The sequence below is a fragment of the Pleurodeles waltl genome, chromosome 6, assembly GCF_031143425.1.
Source record: "Pleurodeles waltl isolate 20211129_DDA chromosome 6, aPleWal1.hap1.20221129, whole genome shotgun sequence".
NCBI classification, from domain to species: Eukaryota; Metazoa; Chordata; class Amphibia; order Caudata; family Salamandridae; genus Pleurodeles; species Pleurodeles waltl.
Genome location: NC_090445.1, coordinates 645,729,380 through 645,747,167, shown reverse-complemented (window position 1 = coordinate 645,747,167; position 17,788 = coordinate 645,729,380). Strand labels below are relative to the sequence as shown.

At 46.7% G+C, this 17,788-nt stretch overlaps 1 protein-coding gene across 2 annotated transcripts in view; it reads left to right on the top strand.

Annotated features, from left to right (window-relative positions):
• DENND2D (DENN domain containing 2D) overlaps positions 1 to 17,788 on the top strand; it is a 528,923-nt gene that overhangs the window by 195,901 nt on the left and 315,234 nt on the right. For both annotated transcript variants that reach the window (XM_069238997.1, XM_069238996.1), the window contains one exon: positions 8,385 to 8,462. In XM_069238997.1, coding sequence (XP_069095098.1) covers positions 8,385 to 8,462 — 78 coding nt within the window. The remainder of the gene's footprint in view (positions 1 to 8,384; positions 8,463 to 17,788) is intronic.

Sequence of the window (17,788 nt, the reverse complement as noted above, 5' to 3'; positions counted from 1 at the left end):
AGGACCGATATACAACGGATTTGGATCAGACTCCAATAAAGATCAGCCCCAGGCAAAGGCTGAAGGCTCTTTCTTCAGGTCCACAGACCTACAGCCTCAGGGAAGTAGTGGACTTGCCACTTTTGAAATAAACATATTTCAAACCCCAGGTCCAGCTTCACCAGAAATAGCCTCTTTTCGTGTAGCTGTGAAAAAGTGGCTGAAGCTCTAAAACTTCTCCTTCCCTCAGTAGGGAATCGGTCTAACATCTTAACGATGTTCAACAAATTCCATCCAAAGAACCCTTACTTCCCTTTAATGAATCATTGACAGAAACAGTGAGAGAATCCTGGTCAGGTACTTTCTGTACTCCAGCGAATAACAAAGCTACAGCAAGGAGATATATGTAGCAAGGAGGTAAAGGCCAGCTCCTAATTATCCAGCTTGTTTTTCCCTTTGTCAGTCCCCTGAGAGCTTAGTAATTCATACATCAACCACCTTCAGTGTAAACTCAAGTGCCTTCCCCACTCATCCCATAGATAGAAAATTCAAACAATTAGAAGTAAGCAAAAAGTCTCTCTCAGGGAGTCTAGGGCTAAGATCCCTAGATGCAACATGTCTTCTCGGAAGTTACGTGCATTTCCTATGGGTGTTTCCAGCCTACCAGACCATCCCAAACATTTTTGATGAAATAGTTTCCGACAGGCACGATGCAACCCATCACATAATAAAAGCTGAATTGGACACAGCTGATTCCACAGCTGGGTCCCTGAGTTCCTCTCTCTTCCGAAGGAGACACATGCATGCTTAGCTCCTTTTCTCAGGCTTTTTATACTCCAGAATTCTTTGATGAACCTTTTTTTTAATGGAGAGGGACTTGTTGGCCAAAAGACAGACGCCGCTTTGGAAAGGTTCTAGGAGGGTGTATCCACAGCTTGATCATTATGTTTCAAGCATCATCAAGAGACTATTCACAAGTCAGTACCACTTTCTTAAGGCTATCCATATTAATAGCACCAGTTTTCTTTGATCCTCCCAGCAAGAGCAGCAAAATCTCTTTGTATGCTATTACAGAGGCAGAGGAAAAGGTTGTGCAAAACAACTTCAGTCCTCATCATCCTCCTCCTCGGCACCACCAAGGAAGCCACAGTCATTTGGCTGTAAAGGAACATGGATAACCAGTATGAGGACAGTTAACTTCTTTTCTGTAAGCCTGAATGGCCATTACTTCAGACCTATGGATCTTATAAATAGTAGAAATGGGGTATATCATCATACCTTTCCATCATTGATCCCTAGAATGCCTCCCTGTTAATCCGAAGAACATCTGAGAAATCTGAAAAGTTGTTGCCAGAGTAGGAAAAATAACACAAACCTAGACCTCAGGCTCCTGAATCTCTTCTTACACAAGGAGAAATTCAAGATGTAGTCTAGCCCACTTACTTCTGGTGCTGGATGCAGAAGACTGGATGGTATCTCCCAACTTGCAAGATGACTATTTTTACATCCCAATCCAGCAGTCCCACACAGAACGCTGCAGTGAGAGATTGGAGGCCAATTAAAAATATATAAGTTCAGTGTTATTTCTAAGTTCTTGAAGTCAATTTCCCAGACTACCTACTGAAAAAGGTCTTACTCTACTTTTCAAGGAGGACTCTAAGATCAGATTACCTCAGTGTTGTTGTAGTTTCTCTGTTTTTGTGACAATTAGGAGTGCTGACTCCGTTTTATGGAACAAGTTTTCATGTGCTGTGCAACCAGCATTTTCAGCTTTAGAAAGCAGCTGAACCAGTTATTTTTCTAGTAGCATTCCTACCCCTTTTCTCTTTGCCTCTTAGTTATATATTTTGTCTAGTTTTTTAAGACATACATTGGTACTAAAGCACTGTACAATTGTTCTGCACTCACTCCATCCATAGTAGGTCAGATTGCGTCCGTCTAGGTATCCAAACATTTCCTGTAACAGATAGCATGACCTACTTATGGAATAAGCGAACTAGTGACAATAGCGTTATTAGGGCTGTTCCATGGCACTGTTCTGCAGGTTATGAGAAGGGTTGTGGAAATTGTGATCCCATTGCTTAATGTATCTGATGGAGACTTCTAGCTGCAGCTTCCTTACCTTAGAATTCCCTGGCGTCAGCTTCGAATCCGGAGTTTTTTCTGAGCAGTACCCTGCGCGCGCGCCGTTGGGCGGTGTCGTTCGGATCCGCGTGCGTCGACCAGCTCCACGTTCGTCGTCAGCGTCGTTGGAGCCGTCTATGATGTCACGGTTGTCTATATAAACGCCATCTCGGCGCGCGTATGTCAGTTCTTTTCGTTCCATACCGGTTAAGTGCAGTTTTGGAAAGAGCTACCCTGCTTCGACGGTTTGTTGACGCCTTTTTGACTGCTTAAGTCATGTCTTTGAGAAAGACAGGATTCAAGCCATGTGGTGCGTGTCATCGCACCATGTCGGTGACGGATCCGCACGAGTTTGTGTTTGGTGCCTGGAGAAGGACCACGATTCCACCTCGTGCTCCGACTGTCGGGCCATGGTGCCGAAGGCCTTGAGGGAGAGCTCCCTTAAGCTTCTTACGGCCCGACATTCGTCTTCGGTCGGTGCGACTCCGCAGAGGTCACGGTCCCACAGTTGGAGGAGGTCGCGGCACCGATCCCGGAGCCCCAAGTCCTCTTCCTCGCATTCGAGGTCATCCGAAGGTAAGAGGCACAAGAAGAAGAAGAAGAAGTCCAAGCGGACTTCGTCTTCACCACGCACGTCAGCCGACGAGGTGTCTAGGGAACGACGACGTTCCGAGCGCGGTTCTGCAGAGCCGTCGCCAGGGTCGACTCTGCGGCTTCCCCCCTTTCCAGGGACCGGATTGACCCCCGCTCAAATAAAAGAATTTTACGAGGCCATGCATCTCGTTTTTGAGCGGGCTGCACCCTCGGGCCCCTTTGGATTCGATGCCAGCGGCTTCGGCCCCGGCACCTGTCTCTCACAGTCGGCCTCCTTCGGCGCCGGGTCCGACGTCGATGATTCCGCCACCGGCGCCCACCAGTGGCAGCCCCATCCTTATTCCGGATGATCCGGAGCGATGATGTCGACTCCGACTTCGACTGAGCCAATTCGGCCCAGATCATTGTCTGAGCATTATTTAGAACAGCCAGACGCAGGAGAGGAATGGGTGGGGTCTGGGGACCCTTTAGAATCTGGATTTCAACAGGACTGGTATGAGGATCTAGGGGAGGCCAGTGGACTGGACACGTCTCCAGATACTGGTATGCTCTCTCCTCCTAATGTGGCTACGGAGGAGGGTTCTTCTTTCGCTATGGTGGTGCGTAGGGCAGCTGCGGTTTTGGACCTATATTTGCCTACGGTGCCAGTCAGGACGAATATCCTGACAGAAGTGCTTCAGCCGGGGGTGTCAACATTGGAGCCGTTGTTGCCCTTCAATGAGGCTCTTACAGACATCCATCTAGGGTACGTGGTCCAAACCCAGCACAGGGACTCCTGTGAATAGGACGGTCGGCCGCCGCCATAGACCCGCTCCCAGTGACTCTAGTTTCCTGACACAACACCCCACTCCTGAGAACTTGGTGGTCCGAGCATCTACTTCCCCTGGTGCCTTCCCTTCCGCTCCCCCGGATAGGGAATCCAAGAGGCTGGATCAGCTTGGGAAGAAGATGTTTTCTTCCTCCAGCCTGGCATTGAGGTCCGTAAACACCTCTTGCCCATTGGGCCGTTATTCCCATACTTTATGGGATACGGTGGCACAAGTGCTGCTCCAGGTCCCGGAGGGCGTATGGGACACTCTCACCCAGGCTGTAAAGGATGGGAGAGATGCAGCCAAGTTTACGATCCGGTGTGATTTGGACACGACCGACTCGCTGGGGAGAGCGATTTCATCTTCAGTGGCCCTACGTCGCCACTCCTGGCTACGTTCTACTGGTTTTTCAGGGGATGTGCAGTCCAGCTTGATGGACATGCCCTTTGATGGCTCTCGCCTTTTTGGCGAAAAGGCAGACTCCGCGCTTGAGAGGTTCAAGGATTCTCGAGCCACGGCCAGATCCTTGGGCCTTTCAGCGCCAGCACGACAGCAGTCTGTCTTTCGCCCCTTTCGAGGCTTCGGAAGGGGTGTGGTACCACGCCAGCCACAGTTCAGCCACCGTCCTGAGGCTTTACAGCATCCCGGAAGAGGACGTGGTCGTGGTACCATCAGACCCAGAGGGTCTGGCCAGAGGTCGGCTGCCACACAGCCCCCCTCCACTGCCCTCAAGCCCTCTTTGTGTGGTTCTGCGGGATCATGTCTGTCCAGTTGGAGGGAGGATTCATTTTCATCTCCCTCACTGGCTTTCCATCACCACAGACAAGTGGGTCCTGCAGATCATACGGAAGGGCTACTCCCTTCCCTTCCAGTCTTTCCCTCCTTCTATCCCTCCGACAAAGGAATGGCTGATGGAGGACCATCTAGCTTTGCTCCGCGAGGAAGTTACAGCTCTCTTGGCCAAGGGAGCCATAGAAAGAGTCCCGATATCAGAAGTAGGCAGTGGCTGTTATTCCCGCTACTTTCTAATTCCCAAAAAGAACAAAGGCCTTCGCCCTATCTCAGATTTAAGGGATGTCAATCTCTTCCTCAAGAAGGAGAAATTCAAGATGCTCACTCTTGCTCAGGTTTTGTCTGCCCTAGACCAAGGAGACTGGATGGTAGCGTTGGATTTGCAGGATGCATATTTCCAAATTCCTATCCTGCCAGCCCACAGGCATTACCTGCGGTTCAAAGTGGGCCACGAGCACTTTCAGTTTGCCATGCTTCCTTTCGGTCTCACCAGTGCCCCTCTGGTGTTCACAAAGGTGATGGCGGTGGTGGCAGCTCATTTGCACAGGTCAGGGATTTCAGTCTTCCCCTACCTAGACGATTGGCTGTTGAAGGCTCCTACGCCCCAGGCTCTCGTCACCCACCTCCAGACGACGGCGGACCTCTTGCATTCGCTGGGGTTCACTATAAATGTGCCAAAGTCACATCTGACTCCCTCTCAGAAGCTCACTTTCATCGGAGCTGTTCTGGACACAGTGCAGTATCGGGTTTATCCTCCCGATCAGCGGGTCCAGGATATTCAGGTTATGATTCTGATGTTTCGGCCTCTATCTTGGATCTCGGTGAGACAGACTCTGAGTCTGCTGGGACTCATGGCTTCCTGCATCCTGTTAGTCAAACATGCCAGATGGCGCATGAGGGCTCTGCAGTGGGACCTGAAGTTCCAATGGGCACAGCATCAGGGAAATCTTACCAATGTGGTTCAGATCTCGGAGGGGACTGCAAAAGATCTCCAGTGGTGGTTAGTGAACTGCGAGTGGGTCAAGGGCAAACCCCTCTCCCTACCCCAACCAGATCTAACGGTAGTGACAGATGCGTCACTTCTGGGATGGGGCGGTCATCTGGGGAAGGTGGAGATCAGAGGTCAATGGTCTCCGGCGGAATCCGGGCTCCACATCAACTTGTTGGAGCTTTGGGCGATCCGGCTAGCATTAAAAGCATTTCTTCCTGTGAAAGGGAAGGTGGTGCAGGTGATCACGGACAACACTATCGCAGTGTGGTACTGCAACAAGCAGGGCGGTGTGGGGTCGTGGACCCAGTGTCAAGAGGCTTTACGTCTCTGGACATGGCTGGAACAGCAGGGCATGACCCTGGTGGTTCAACACCTGGCAGGTTCTCTGAACGCCAGAGCAGACGAACTCAGCCGAAAATGCTTAGAGGATCACGAATGGTGTCTCCGTCCAGAGGTGGCGCATGGACTCTTTCAGCAGTGGGGAGAGCCTTGGTTAGATCTGTTCGCCTCTGCAGAGAATGCGCAATGTCAGCAGTTTTGCGCGTTGGAGTTTCCAAGGGGGTTATCGCTAGGCGACGCTTTTCATCGCGAGTGGAGTTCAGGCCTCCTGTACGCCTTTCCGCCTATACCACTTCTGCCCAGAGTTCTCAAGAAAATCAAGAACGACCGGGCCCAAGTAATCCTAGTGGCTCCGGATTGGGCACGGAGAGTTTGGTATCCAGAGCTTCTCAAAATGAGCATCGGTCCTCCAATCAGGCTGCCTCTTCGGGAGGATCTTCTGTCGCAGCAGCAGGGGAAGGTTCTCCACTCGAACCTGTCAACTCTGCGCCTTCATGTGTGGAGATTGAGCGGCGACAGTTGATGGTTTATGACCTCCCTCCCGAGGTCTGTGATGTCATTCTGGCAGCCAGACGTCCCTCTACTAAGTCGATCTACGCCTGCCGTTGGAAATGTCTTGTTTCATATTGTTCAGAGAGGTCTATTGATCCTCTTTCTTCTTCTCTGTCTAACATCCTTTTGTTTATTTTGTCTCTCGCCCAGCAGGGTTCCTCCTTGGGGACTCTCAAGGGCTATCTTGCAGCCTTATCGGCTTTTCTTCAGTTGCCTGATCAACCATCTCTGTTTAAATCACCTATAGTACAGAGGTTTTTGAAAGGGCTTGTACATCTATTCCCGCCTGTGCCTTTCGTTATGCCCTAGTGGGATCTTAATTTGGCTCTTACCTTCCTTATGTGTGCTCCCTTCGAGCCTTGCATAATTGTCCTCTTCGGCTGCTCACTATTAAGACAGCCTTTTTGGTGGCAATTACACCTGCCAGATAAGTTAGTGAGCTACCGGCTTTGTCATCAAAACTGCCGTACCTCACAATCTTTCCTGTAAAAGTGGTTCTCAGAACTCGTGCCTCTTTCCTCCCCAAGGTGGTGACACCTTTCCATCTGGGTCAAAATATCACCCTGCCCACCTTCTTTGCACCACTGCATCCCTCTAAGGAAGAGGAGCGTCTCCATTGGCTGGACCCAAAAAGAGCGTTATCGTTCTACCTTGACCGCACTAAAGAGTTCCGGGTGGACGACCAACTCTTTGTGGGGTACGTTGGTGCAAAGAAGGGTCGGGCAGTGCAGTAACGATCCATTTCGCGCTGGGTTGTTCTCTGTATAAAAATATGCTACGCTTTGGCGAAGAAGCAGCCTCCCGAGGGCTTGAGAGCTCATTCTACTAGGGGGAAAGCTGCTACCACTGCGTTAGCACGTGGCGTACCGGTGGTGGACATCTGTCAGGCTGCAACATGGGCTCCTTTGCACCCGTTTGCAAAACACTACTGCCTGGATAGCCAGGTGAGAAGAGAGGGGCATTTTGCCCGTTCTGTCTTGCAGGACTTCCTAGTATAAAAAAAAAAAAAATCTCCTTCCGACCCACCGCCATGGGTTATAGCTTGGGTGTCTATTCTAAGGTAAGGAAGCTGCAGCTAGAAGTCTCTATCAGATGAACAAGTTACTTACCTTCGGTAACGAGGTGTCTGGCAGAGACTCTATCTAGCTGCAGATTCCTTACACCTGCCCAAGCCTCCCCGCTCTGCAGAAATTGTTCTTATGTAGATATGTATATATATATATATGTATATATGTATTTATGTGTACATATGTATATTTTTGATCTTGCCATTTTTTGCTTTTCTTAAAGGCATGAAAAATGTTTTACTTCAAACAGTCAAAGAGGTAAAATACATAATGGTTGATTCTTCCATGACTCTGTGCTTCTGGCGTGGGAAGTTGTGGAAAAGAACTGACGGCGTCTATATAGACAACCCTGACATCATAGACGGCTCCAACGATGCTGACGACGCACGCGGAGCTGGTCGACGCGCGCGGATCCGAACAACGCCGCCCGACGGCACGCACGCAGGATACTGCTCAGAAAAAACTCCGGATTAGAAGCTGACGCCAGGGAATTCTAAGGTAAGGAATCTGCAGCTAGATAGAGTCTCTACCAGATACCTCGTTACCGAAGGTAAGTAACTTGTTCTTCCAATTCGAAATGGATTACTTGGTGTTTTTTTCCTTCTTTCCCTGCAGTTTTGTGGTCACAACATTCCCCTCTGCAGCAGTGCCACTGACACATGCATGTGCGCTCAAAAGGACTATGGATAGTATGTGATGCTCAACCTTGATTATCAGTTGAGTGCTCTGTGAATTTTACATTGAGAAAATGCAGGAAAAGTGAGGGTTTGAGAATAGTTTTTTATGTGGCTGAAGCAGAGCTCTATGGTTTTGCAAATCTTTGGGTGAGAAACCATTCCAGTCCGGGTTTTTCCTCATATCTTGGAACTGAAATTGTTTGGAATAAACCTGACTTATAAGTATCACAATGCAGAACAAAATATCTGTACTGGATGAGCTATATACACATGAAATAATTTGGAAAATTTAGGAGGTCAGATTAAGACTAATCGACAATGGAAACCTCACAAAGTGGTGGCAGATGATTTATGTCTTGACTTGATCATTACAATGTATAATGGATCCCATGTTATAAAGCGGAGTTTTATTTATTTAAAAATTGAGGATGTTTACTGAAGTCTCTCTTTTATATTGCAGCCATCCGGCAAAGGAGCACGTCTGCCTATAGTGTACTGTATCATTAGTTGCTTGGGCTGTTTTGGACTGTTTTCAAAGGTATGTTTATGTACTTTCAGTTTAAGTTAATGCACATCTAGAAACGTTATATTGCCATGTGTTGTGTACAAAATCCTTTCGAAAATCATCCCAAGTCTCCCGAATACTCAAAAACCTTATTTCAGACTTCTCTCCCAACCTGCAGATTGTAAAAATGACAAAAAGTGGAGTGAGAGCTATTAGCTTGGCCAGTGCTTGTTGCCCAATGCATTGATGCACATGCAGCAAGACACATGGCACGTGCATGGCTGGCAATCTGGTAACAGGCTTTCGATTCAAGAAAGACTGTTTGAAGATGGACACCGATGTGCATGCATACATTGTGACACGTGCTGTGAATATGACGGCCAATTAAGGCCCTCATTACGACCCTGGCGGTCGGTGGTAAAGCGGCGGTAAGACCGCAAACAGGCCGTCGAAAAAAAAAATGGAATTATGACATCCGCCACTTCACCATTCCGACCGCCATGGCAGTGAAGACCGCTGGGCTGGAGATTGCGGTCTCCAGCCCGGCGGTCGTCACTAGACCGCCGACGGTATCAGGACCCTGCATACCGCCTTGGATCTCGGGTGTTTGGGAACCGCCATGAGATCCATAGCGGTAGGCGCTATCAATGCCAGGGAATCCCTTCCCTGGCACTGATAGGGGTCTCCCTCACCCCCCGCTACCCCTGCGAATCCTCCCCCCACCCCCGCCAACTCCAAAGGTGCCACAACCCCCCTCCCCACCCGAACATGCACATACGCACACACCCCCAACATGCACATATACACACCCCTACACACACACATACACCCCGACAACACATACCCACACACAGACATGCACACCGTCCGACCTGCACATATTACCCATACACTCACTCACCCCTCTACACTCCCACACGCACACCCCCATTCACGCACACAACACCCCCCCAACCCCCTTCACTAACGGACGATCAATTTACCTTGTCCGTTGATCCTCCGGGAGGGGATGGGATCCATGGGGGCAGCTCCGCCACCAGAACACCGTCACCAGAACACCGCCACACAGAATCTTGGGATGTGATTCAGTGGGCGGTGTTCTGTTGACGTGGCGGTGGAGGTTGAGCAACAGTATGGCTGCTGGCGGCTTTCCGTACGAAAAAGGACGGCGGGCTGGCAGCGGTCATAATACGCGGCAAGGAAGACCGCCACCACTGGCCGTCTTCAGCACGGCGGTACCTCAGCAGTCTTGCAAAAAAATCGCTGAGGTCGTAATGACCCCCATAGTGTATCTTTTTAATACTGCAGATGTTCGTGTTAGGGTGACAAACTCAAATTTAAAAAAAATATATATATTCCCCAAGTGTTAAAAAGCAAGCGGGTCACTGGCGCTAACCCCCTTACAATTCCTATGACAAATGGCCCTTGGCGATGTACCAGATGGCCTCCTATGAGTGTGTCATCTACAACCTGCAGCACTAGGCAGAGACCTTCTCTTCACTTGGGTGCTTTTTCTCTGGGATGTTGCCCGCTAGCCCCTAGTTGAAAATGCCCTTGACTCCTCATGGGAATGCAAGATACTATACTGTGCCTCCTCTTCCCTTGTGACCCCACCCTGGTTGTGACCCTTGAGGGACTTTCAAAACACCTCTCTACTACTTGAATGTGTCGCAGAGCCTTCTGATTGACACTAATATGGCCCAGTATCTAAAGGACACATTGGCTCCATATGCCTGTGTCTCCACCTCCTCTCCCATGCATACACCTGTGAGACTTTCTTTCATCTATCAGCTGTATTTTCCCCAATTCTGGAAAGGAAGTGAGGGTGACCATTTGTTCTTTATTCAGAACTTTCACTTTACAACAGTCCTCTCAGTGTCTTCACATAGATATTTACTTTTTGTGTGTAGAAAAAATTAGATCTTGCCAGTTTTCAGGTTTGATTAGATTGATTATGTTGTTCCCCAGCTAGTGTCATTTGCACTATCAACAAACTCTTTAGAATATACACTCTTAACAAATTAAGCTCACCATCATCATACTAAACTTTATAGAACTACTTGATCCAACATTCTGAATTATGTGGGATACCACTTATTGCCCCAAAACAGCATACCACAATTGTTAAAGTTAAAAAAGCTCCCTGATTAAACCGCATTCAAGTACCTCCAACCCTGTACCAAAAGGCTTGATCTGCTTGGCAATGGCCCCTCTTAACAAGACAAAAATTCTGAAGCCCTACAGCATCACTAAGCTTTTGTTATTGAGGTATAACACAAGTTCTGAGGCACAATGAGCATGAGTTTCCTTGCATCTGCAATAGCATATACAAGCTGATCATCGAGTTGGTTCAAATAATTCCACCTTGAGAAAGGTCTATTGAGTTTTAAGTCTGTCATAAAGTCTAGTTTAAAGTCACAAAAGAATGAAGGTAGCACTCAGTACTAAGTAACTAACTGCTATGGTTGATCCATTTTTGCCAACTCGACCTATAAAGATAACTCAAAAGTAATTATATCCTGCTACAACACACAGAGCTGGAGGGCTTTTCAATTGAATATTCAAAATGGTTATCTTTAATACAAAAGAGGCAATGCATATTAAAAAGCAGATGTTAGAATCAAAGCTGTGTGTGTGTGTATACACCGATGCGTAACAATTCCACCTTTCTACTGACACAACTTCCCTTTCAACATAAAATAATTGAATATGCATTAGTATTCACCAGTGCCCAAAGCGTTAAAATTACTTTAATGTATTTTCTGAATATGACCCTAAAGAGAAAGCAGAGAGAAGTACTGTAGAAGATTATCCATTAAATCAAACTTCCACAGGAACAGATGCCTTGAACCCAACTCCCTTCAACAGATGCGTGCTCAGACTTTAACTGATTATCTGAACCCTGCATCCGCTAGGGGGAAAGGGGAATGGGAATAGAAAAAGAAAGACCGCCTCCAGATCCAGTTCCAGCCTGTATTTCCAACTTCAAGATAGGATATTCAGTGTGTGTCTCTGAAAACCTGCACCTTTCTTCTTATTGGGATTTCGTTAACGGAAGGCCCTGCAGTCTGGTGATAAGAGCTTAGATAAGTACATCCCTACTGCGCATTCAACTGTTCAGCCATTCACATTAACCCAATTCTGTTGTTTGCTTAACCTGGATCTTTTGGGAGACTAGCCTCTCTCTAAGAGAAGAAAGTTAACTTAATATCTTCTTTTCTTCAGGAGTCAGAGGTTTACAAGGTTCTCTGGAGAACAGTTCAAAAGTTCACAAATATACAAACTACTAATGTCTTATACAGGAAACGAAAACTCCTTCTCAAGGTTCAGTTTCCTCAATCACAGTCTCTAGGAATTAGTATGAGCACTGAGGTTTGTCTCTAAGACTGACAAGTCGGCAAAGCAAAGAGCACTTGAATATATATGTACACATATATATATATATATATATATGTATGTATATATATACTGGAAAGTCTGAAAATCATACAAAAGGATTTCTTACTGCAGTTGCTTGAAGTTCTGTTAAGTTAAAACAAATTCTCCTCAGAAAGCCGAGAGACAGTTGTTGGAAAAAGGAAATAATTCAGCTTCTTCAAAAGGGAAAAAAGTAGCTGTGTGTACACTGTAACAAGAAAAATAATTAATTACTAAAAACTGGAAGGATTCTCTATGAAACGAAGCGCCTCAGGAATACTGCTGATTCTCCTCAGGATGACAGTTGAAGTGCAGGGCTCCCAGAGAGAAACAGCTGGAGGCAAGATTCAGCACAAGACTAGGTAGAAACACTAGAGCTCTGACCTCACAAGGATTTGCGTCCACCATCTTGAGTAGTAGTTATACCTGAAGAAGCTAGTTCTAGGAACAGCTTCCGCAAGAGCCACCAAGAGTGAGGACGTCTCTGCAACCAACTTGGGTACAAGGGAAAGGGGAATAGTTTTTGCTGAGGGAAGAACCTAACATCACTGGCAATAGTTTTCATGACAAGTATGCTCTCCCCCTAACCAAGGGTCCAGGACCTTGATGACAGCATTTAAGAGTCAGGACTCGCTCCCGCAGATGCCAGTAGAGGGGAGCAGGTCAGGTCTAGCTGGGTCTGATCAGCTAGGAAACAGGAAATGGCTCTGGAACTTGTTGTATCCCTTTAGCAGGTCAGCCAAACGACCCTCTGAGTAATTACTGGGGTCCTGAGTACAAGGCAAGCAGTCCCATTCTTCCTTCAGCAAGGCAATCCTTCTCATCTTCACAAGTCCTGTGGTGTTCTAATTTCAAGTTCTGAGGGTGCCACTTTTATGCCCAGTGCCAAGCTGTCGGTAGGGAGCAACCCTTTATCTAAGGCTAAAACTGGTTCTATTCCTTTTTTGCTAGTGAGACAAAGGGCAGGTTGGCCCAGGTGTGAGCCGCATCTGTCAGTGACAGGGTAGGCGTGCTCTAAAGTCAGGAAGGGCTGTGTACAGCCCCAGGCCACACTTTGAAGTGCAATCAAGACAGAGGCACTGCTCCTCCCTAGCCACCCTGTCAGGAAGACCCTCACCTGCTCACCCACGTGCTTTGTCTACTGTCTAGGAGGAATACACATCCCATCACGTGTCAGGAATACGATAGCCAGCATTGGAAAAGACTCACCAGGCATGAAGAAATTGGAATTTTCCCTGTATCCCAGCTGAAGATTACGAGGACCCCATCGCATACTGCTGCTTACAAGACTGCTCCTGATGCTTTCATGCTCACGCTTAAGGAAAAAAACTAAAGATGACGGCCCCCAGCAATCACAGGAATTGAGTGTTCTAGTCTTCCTCAGTAGCATTGTGCTTGTCTCTCCTTCTCACATGCACACCCGAAGAAAACACACTCCAGGTGCCTTCTTCACTGAGAAGAGCAGCATTTTGGTGCACCTGCTCAGTAAATAGATTTACAGTCAGTATTCTGTATTTTGTGAACTCCGCCTCCAAGAAACAGGGTGTGCACACCAGGGGTTATTCCCTCTTCCAAGAGAGTAGTGTTTTCTGAGAAGTTTCTTCATGAGCTGTATTCCTGAGGGAAATTTACTGCGCTTTATCTTTAAAGAAGAAATACAGTAAGAAATATCTATTAAGAGTGAACTTGCAAATAATTCTAGTGAGTTATCTCTAGTTAAAGGACTTTAATCTTAGAAGAAGTTCTCTTGTCTATTTTATTTTCTTGGAATTTGCTATATATATTATATCTGTCTCCGGCTGTAGGAAAAAAAATAAGAAAGACTTTGAAGAAACACACAAGAAGAGAATAATATCTGTGTATAAATCTAAAGTTCTCTGAAGAAAAGATAGAATAGTTAATAGCTGAAACAAGAGAGGAGCTAGCGAACGAGAGCACAAGGTTAGCTGAATGATTGAAAGAGAGTGAGTTTGAGATTTATAATCGTAAAGAAATGTGTAGATTATATTAAGCATGTTATTGTCATCCTGTGTGAGTCTCGTTGATGCTTTTATAAAGAAAACACCTTGAAAGGAACTGAGAAGCATTGAAATAGAAGGACACCTGACTCTGGAGGCAGTCTCTTTTTCTCCTATTCCCCTTCTCTCCCCCCTTGCTTGCACACTGTACAGGATTGCAATCATTCTTTGCGTGTAGGAGAAGGGAGGAATTGGGCCAAGTACACCTGCTCCCGTGGAATTCAATGACACAGGGTGGTTTGTTTCTGACAACATGAGAGTCATTATCAGTCAGGTGACATTGGTCACTGGCAGAAAGGCACATTTGGCTTGGGAAGGAAAATGCCAAGTGGCATTTTTCAAAACAGTAATTTAAAATCCAACTTGACCTTTGTGTTGAATTTGAAATTCCTATTCTGATGAGTCCCTGAATCATTTTTCTAGCTAGTCCCTCTTAGAACTTGGGCTTCTGGTTGCACCTTGCCCATGCAAGAACCACAATCCTAGTCAGGGTAAGTCACCAGCACACCCCAAATTAACCTGTGGTCACCCCCTGGTAGCTTGACACAGAGCAGTCAGGCTTAACGTAAGAGGCAGTGTGTTCAGTATTTGTGCAACACTTCAATCAGTAAAACGGTGAACACACCACACACAAAAATACACCAGGTTAGAAAAATAGGGCTCATTTTACTAAACAAAACAGGACCAAAACAACAAACATCCAATAAGAGGAAGTTGAGATATGTATTTTTAAAGAATAAACTTAGATGTAGTGCTTAGAAGCATAAAGCGCCAACCTGAGCTACCAGGTCATGCTAGACCGGGTCACATCTGAAAAGTCATGAAAAGTCATGAGATGGAGCATGAGTCTGATACAGGGATCAGCCTTGGCCCACTGAAACAGTACCTTGGTTTGGAGTTGGATTGGTGTCGAGGACAAGATACGAGGAGCAAAGGAGGTGATGCGTTGGCATAGATCCCGGAAATTCGAAGCCTCGCAAAGTCAAAGCTCCTTCGGGAATGGAGGCAGTGCGTCACGCAGTTAGCAACTTGGTGTTCCCAATCCTCACAGCAGCAATGCGTTGATGGCGATGTGTATCCTCGAACCTCACAGCACCATCAATGTGTGTATGAAGATGCACCGATTCTGAGCGGCACAATTAAGTTGATGTGTGGAGTTTGGGATGGAGCAGTACTTTATATTACGTCCAAGTGCCCAGGACTGGATTGGCACTACTTGGTAGGGCAAGACTCACAGATGGCAGAGCCCAGATGCTTTAGCTCATGAGGTGGAACTAGTTTATGTCCCTGAGACTTCAGAAGAACAAGAAGCAAGCCATCAATCGTATGGAGTCACTCTGGTTCTGGGTTCAAGTGTTGTGGGTCCAGTCCTTCTCACCCAGGCAAGTAGGGCGGCAGGTCAATACAGCAAGAAAGCAGTTCTTCCAGAAAAGCAGTCCAGCATATTAGCATTCCTTTTAGCAGCACAGCAGTCCTTCTTCCTGGCAGAGTATCCACAATTCCAGAAGTGTATTAAGTTGGTGGGGTCAGAAGTCCAGTTCTTATTCCCAGTGGTGCCTCTGAAGTAGGGGAGATTTCAACGAAGGGCTTTAAAGTGCACAGAGGTCCTCCCTTCCTGCTCTGGCTCCAGGCACAGTACAGGGGTAAAGCAGTCCTATGCGTGGGGTCAGGACACAGCCTATTCAGGTGCAAGTGTGCAGCCATGGACAGCTCCTCCCTTCCATCCTGCCCAGGATGGCCCATCAGAATGTTGATGGCCCATCGGTCACACCTACACTCCCTTTGTGTGTGGCTGTCTAGAGGGAATGGACAAGTCCAGCTGTCACCCCTCTCCCCAGATGTGTACAGGCTAAAGGCACACAGGGCAAAGAGCAGGAAAATGCCAACTTTCTAAAAGTGTAATTTTCAAAATTGTAATAATGAATCCAACTTTACCAGTAAAGAGTATTTTCATTACAATTCCATTGGTACTAAACATGACAGTTCTACCCCTTTCCAATCAGGAATTAGAGCTTATTAAATGCAATAAGGAGTCCCCAATTTTATCCTATGGGAGAGGTAGGCCTCACAGTAGTGAAAAACGAGTTTGAGAGTTTTTCACGCCCAGGACATGTAGAACTTAAAAATATATGTCCTGCTTTTAATTACATAGCACTCTGTCCTAGGGGCTACCTAGGGCCTACCTTAGGGGTGACCTATATGTAATAAAAGGTTAGTTTATGACTTTAAGGCAAGGGATTTTAAATGCCAAGTCGACTTGGCAGTGTAACACTGCATTCAGGCCTCAATGGCAGGCCTGGGACATGTTTTAAAGTCCTATTAAGTGGGGGCCACAAGCAGCGCTGCAGGCCCACTAGCAGCATTTAATTTACAGGTCTTGGGTACATGTAGTGCACTTTACTAGTGACTTATAAGTAAATTAAATATGCTAATTTGGTTCATACCAAACAGAGCATGTTTAGGCAAAGAGGGAATGCACTTTAGCACTGGTCAGCAGTGGTAAAGTGCTCAGAGTCATATGGCCAACAAAAGGAAATCAGCAAAAATGTGAGGCAAGCAGGAAAGCAGGCAAAATATTTGGGGGAAGCCCAGCCTGAAGTTGTCAGGTCTAACAGTCCCAAACTGAAGTTATGCATTGTAAGGAGCTATAATATAGCCCAGTGATTTTCTATGGGAGAGTCAGCCGTCACATGGTGAAAAATAACTTTGGAGGTTTTTCAATTTCAAAATATGTAAAACTTAAGTACACATGACAAACGTTTCAAATACCAGCCACCCTGCCCCTGGGCAATTAGGGTATAGCCTAGTTTGACATACAAGTAAAAATGAGGAAAGTTTAGTCTGGTAAAAGTTTTTTTTGCCAGTTTAAAACTGCATTACAGGCTGCAGTGGCAGGCCTGATGCATGTTTTGTAGTGCTACTTTAGTGGGAGATACAATTAGTGCTGCAACCCACTTGTAAAAGTTAATTTACAAGCCTTGAGTACCTAGAATACCATATACTGTGGTCTTATAAGTGAACTAAGAACGCCAATTAGGTAGATGCTAATTTTGCTGTGTTTGGAAGGGAGAGCAGAAGGACGTCACAACTGGTTAACAGGGGTTAAATGCACAGAGTCCTAATGCCAACAAAACAGGTTCAGCTACAGAAAGCAAACACCTGGGGAAATACCACACAAAAGATGGTCATTTCCAACATGTAGCCCCCTGCAGAAAGCAGGGAGAAATACCTACCTTCGTGGGAGTTTTCATTGCTATAGCAGAAAAACCTGGAAAGGCATCAGCATTGGTGTAGTCAGTCCCTGGGCGATGTTCCTCTGTAAAGTCAAATCCCTGTAGGAAGAGGAACCACCTCAGCAGTTTTGGATTCTCACCCTGCATTTGCATTAGCCATCTGAAGGGGGTCTGTGGTCTGTTTGATCAAATTGTGAGTCCCAAACAAGAATAGTCTCAACTTCTTCAGAGCCCATACCACTCCAAATGCTTCCCTCTCAATTGTACTTTACTTCTGTTTCCTGTTGACAAAGGCTACAGATTGGTTCAGGCCATCATCATTCAGCAGTGACAAGACAGTCCCAGTGCCATACTCTGAAGCATCTGTGTGGACTGGAAATTCCCTGGAGAAGTTTGGTGCCTTGAGCACTGGTGCTGTGCACATGGCCTCCTTCAGGGTACAAAATGCTTTCTAGCACACCTCCATCCAGATCATCTTTTTGGGCTGCTTCCTAAAACCTATCCCTGATAAATGGGCAGCAACGGTGCCATACCCATTAACAAAGCTCCTATAGTACCCAGTGAGGCCCAAGAAAGCACTCACATGGATATGGGTCTTGGTGGTTCTCAAGCCATAATGGTTGTATTTTGGGCTGAAGGAGCTGCAATCTGCCTGCTGTATTGGTGGCCCAATCCTATTAGGCCTTGATAG